Source organism: Brassica oleracea, chromosome C5, assembly GCF_000695525.1.
Source record: "Brassica oleracea var. oleracea cultivar TO1000 chromosome C5, BOL, whole genome shotgun sequence".
Lineage (NCBI taxonomy): Eukaryota > Viridiplantae > Streptophyta > Magnoliopsida > Brassicales > Brassicaceae > Brassica > Brassica oleracea.
The window spans coordinates 12,880,889-12,884,859 of NC_027752.1; the positions used below are offsets into that span (position 1 = coordinate 12,880,889).

A 3,971-nucleotide genomic window follows, 5' to 3' on the forward strand; every position below is an offset into this window, starting at 1 on the left:
AATAATTAAAATTAAGATTAGATAAGTTTCTTTTATTATTCTGAATTATATGTTTTTCAATTTGAACTTTTTAATAATTTTTATTTTTTTTTATTTTTTTTCAAAATATTTTCTAAACTCCGGTTTTTTCGTGTAACCTAGGATTTGGCTCTCAATTTTTTTTTTTGAAATTCAAATTTTTTTTGAAACTATTTAAATATATATATTTTAAAATTATTAATATTTATAAATTTAATTATTAAAATTATATTCAAAATGATAATTATTTATAAAAAATAATTATATATTCTAAAATGTAAAAGTATCTAAATGTAATGAATTATAGTTTTAGATATATAATTTGGATTTAAGGTGCAATAGATATTTGGTAAGAATAATTATTATTTTTCTAGTTTTTTATCACATGGATTTTGAAAATCGCAAAATTATATATGATATTTTGAAAGTTGAATTTTATGAGTAAAAATGAATAGAATTTATCTCTCAATAATACTAGATTTTGTTAGAATTAGAGAATCAATAATAACTTTTTGAATAACAAGAGATTTGAATGGATTTTGAAAATTCTTAAACTAATAACAATGGATTCTATTAAGATTTTTGAAATCTAAGAACCAATAACAATGGAATCTCAAAATTTTCAAAATTTACGAGGATTCACTTACCATTTGTAAATTTTCGAAAATTTAGAATTTCATAGCATTCTGATTCTTATAATTGATCGGCATTTAATTAATAGATTCTTTTCATTCATGTTGCACTTCGCATTTGATAACATTAATCAATCTATGTATATTTCTTTTCTTACACATACATTTAAAAAAAATTCTCTGGATCTTTGTCCAGAGCCCTCAATCCCAAAAAAAAAAACTTGCCTACGTCGACTGAAACACACATAATTTACTCTTTTTCCAACTCTAAGGACACTTCGAGTTTTTACCGGGTCCTCCGTAATAAAAATAGTTACCCCAAACCCTGTTTACTCCTCCTCTTATGTCATAACAATTCGGATGATCCGCAAGAACTCTAAGATTAGCTGTCGGAATAAGAGTATTGTCCCAATCTACCATCTCGAGATTCCTAAAGTAAGACGCTTTTCCAAAACCTTCACCAGCAAAATGTCCACTTCCCATTTGTGTCGACGTATGTGAACCACCAGGTTTTGTGTTCACGATCTCGCCACCGAACTGGACCATGTTCCCATGCTCCATCAGGTGTGTGAACAATGATACGGGCCAGTACCCGACTAGTGTCCCCGACCCGAAATGGAGCCACCAGTGGCCGTGTTTTGGGTCCTACACATTGGTTTTTGACGAAGTTGCGTTAGTAGGATAATTTCTATATGTAAAAGTTGGAGTGAGCTGTACTGTATGAGTGTATGTTAGGCCTACTGTATGTGCAAATTAAAGCACTTGATGGATAAGCCATGTGCATGGTTATAATCAAGAATAATAGTAGTATGACTGAAGGGAGACATTAAATCTAACGCCAAAACAAGTTGAGTTCATAAATTGTTAGGAAACAAGTATTAAATAATTATGCCGTGAAATAATATATGAAATAGAGTAATATCAATATTACCAACGTATATGATGGTATTAAAATAGTTTAGATATATTGAAGAGGAGAACAATACCTTCCATATCAATAAACTTATATCGAATTGTCCACCTTTATACGATGAAACCGGAGAAATGGCAGCTCCGATCGCAATTCGATTGTTTGTCTGAATAAAACCGGAACACAATAGGTTATAGCATCCTGTTGCCTGGTACGCATCGGACTGCATAGAGATAAACTTAGCAGTTTAATATATATTGTAGTACGCGTACGTAAGAGCAAAAGGAGTTTTTGAAGTTGCATGAAAGCAATTTGTATACCGTCCAATAGGTGAAGAATCTTGGGCTAGTGTCTCCGTACAGCTCTGGGCTAACCTGTCCGACATAATCAAAATGCTAAGAATTTAGATCATTTTGTGAAAGCAAATAAATGATATAATAAAGAATAATTAATTATTATTGTCAAATTGGGGAGACTAGCACGTGCCTGCCAACCAGCTTCGATGGTATTAAGATCGTCGGCGAAAGAACCGGCGATGACCCAAATCTGAGACAAACTAAAATCATATTGGCTACTGACACGTGGCGTCCACACGTTTATACTTGCTTTTGCTCCGTAATATTGACTTCCCGATACGTATCCAACCGCATGCTACAATTTTATTTATCACATTCGCTAAAATTAAATTGTTAATAATATAATTTGTAAATCAAGAAAAAAAAAGAAACTAGAGTATAATCGTCTTTTTCGATTCGAGCAAACATAATAATCTCTGACATGTTAAATTCTGTTAGTGGCATTGCAAAGATTTGCGAGAAAGGTAGTTCTTGGTATTATTATGTATCTATCTTTTAAAAGGTTAAATTAAGAAAAAGTATGTAAGCTCTGACTTTTTGATAATAGTAATCTAATAATGTACCTCGTGGCCGTTACTGCTCGAGTCCCTTCTTACACGCCTGATTTTGCGACCAAATCTACGGACAGAACTTGCTCTTAACATGTCTTGCTCCGTCGTTCTTCTGATCGGAATCGTTCCTTCCGGACAAGACTCGCCGGTCAAACTCCAAAGCTGAAAATCTTCATGGGATTCATTTTCTTGGCTATACCCTTTGGGCATCTCTGGTGGATCCTAAACATGTTTGCATATACTTTAGACTTTGAGAATGGAATAATTATGATAAGAATAAGAGATGCGATCGAGCTTAGTACCATTGGTCTTTGTCCTTGCAACATGGGATGATCAAAAGCAGGCTGGTGATGAGATGGAACACAATCTATTGTATCTCCATCTGGGCTCTGAAACCATCCCAAAAATACTAACCTAGTCAGAACTATATATTCTGATGGTGTAGATTTAGAAGCATTTGTATATGACATATTTTTAAGAAAAAAATGGGAACTAGTAGAAATTTAAAAGATGTATGTCTTGAATATTTTTATTAAAAACACGTAATATCTCTATAAACGAACACACGGCTCCGAACTTAATTAAGAAAAATATATATAGAGTTTGGGGCTTACCTGAATGGTCTTCACGGTGGGTTTATTGATCTTTTGGAGGTGTTCTCTGATAAGTTTCAGCTTCTGGATCTCATGTTGAGGCCGGAGAGTCACATTTTCGTCTGTGGCATTATGTAGAGAAGCAGAGGAGGAGAAGCAAGACGAGAGGAGGCAGAGTGTGAAAATGAAGGTGAAAATCAAGCTAGAAGACATTGTAACGGCTGAGGAATCTCCTCTTTTTCACCGTTTTGACTTTTCTGAAGAGTCTAAAAACACTTTAATTTTGTGTGTTGTTTGATGAAGGTGAAAGTAAAACATTTATTGCAAGCTTATTGTTGTTGTTCGTCTTCTTCACGTCACTGACACATCTTCCACCAACAAACCCATTAAAGACATAATGACTTCTCTAAGGAAAACACAGAGCCCCCAAAATCCAAGAGTTAATGAATCAACTCACTCCCCAAAGTATAAATGAAGTAGAAATATAATATACGAAACGAAATTGTGTTGATAAAGGGTTTGGGCATGTGGGTTTGCACATATGACATACTAAGGTGGTATTAATACTGGGTAGTGATGAAATCATGGAATTATATGTATAGTATTTATTAATTAGGGCTTGGGGCGACTTGTTTATTTGTTTTAGGATTAAATGTTTTAAAAAATGGGAGAGAAAATCTTTGATGCAGCTTTATCGTTATCTGAAAGCGGTATTTTTTTTATAGTAAAGGCAAATAAAGATGAATAAACTTAGATTTGGTTTGAAATTCTGTAAAACAAAAAAAAATATCAAGATCAAAAACTCTAAACCTTGATTTTCTCAAAAATATTTGCTAAATTTTAGTATCTCTATAATATTATTTAAAAAGTCAGTTTACTATGTGTTGCGTTCACGTTAATTCTCACAATGG

The 3,971-nt window shown here is 32.9% G+C and overlaps 1 protein-coding gene across 1 annotated transcript; it reads right to left on the reverse strand.

Moving 5' to 3' along the window:
* Positions 1–820: 820 nt before the first annotated feature.
* Positions 821–3,617, reverse strand: LOC106293139. The gene is made up of 7 exons (XM_013728812.1): positions 3,082–3,617; positions 2,770–2,856; positions 2,480–2,689; positions 2,047–2,211; positions 1,881–1,934; positions 1,637–1,783; positions 821–1,295 (listed from the first exon to the last, which is right to left on the reverse strand). Exons 1-7 carry the CDS (start codon positions 3,271–3,273, stop codon positions 918–920), a joined length of 1,233 nt encoding a protein of 410 aa, XP_013584266.1. The 5' UTR covers positions 3,274–3,617; the 3' UTR covers positions 821–917.
* Positions 3,618–3,971: the final 354 nt, after the last annotated feature.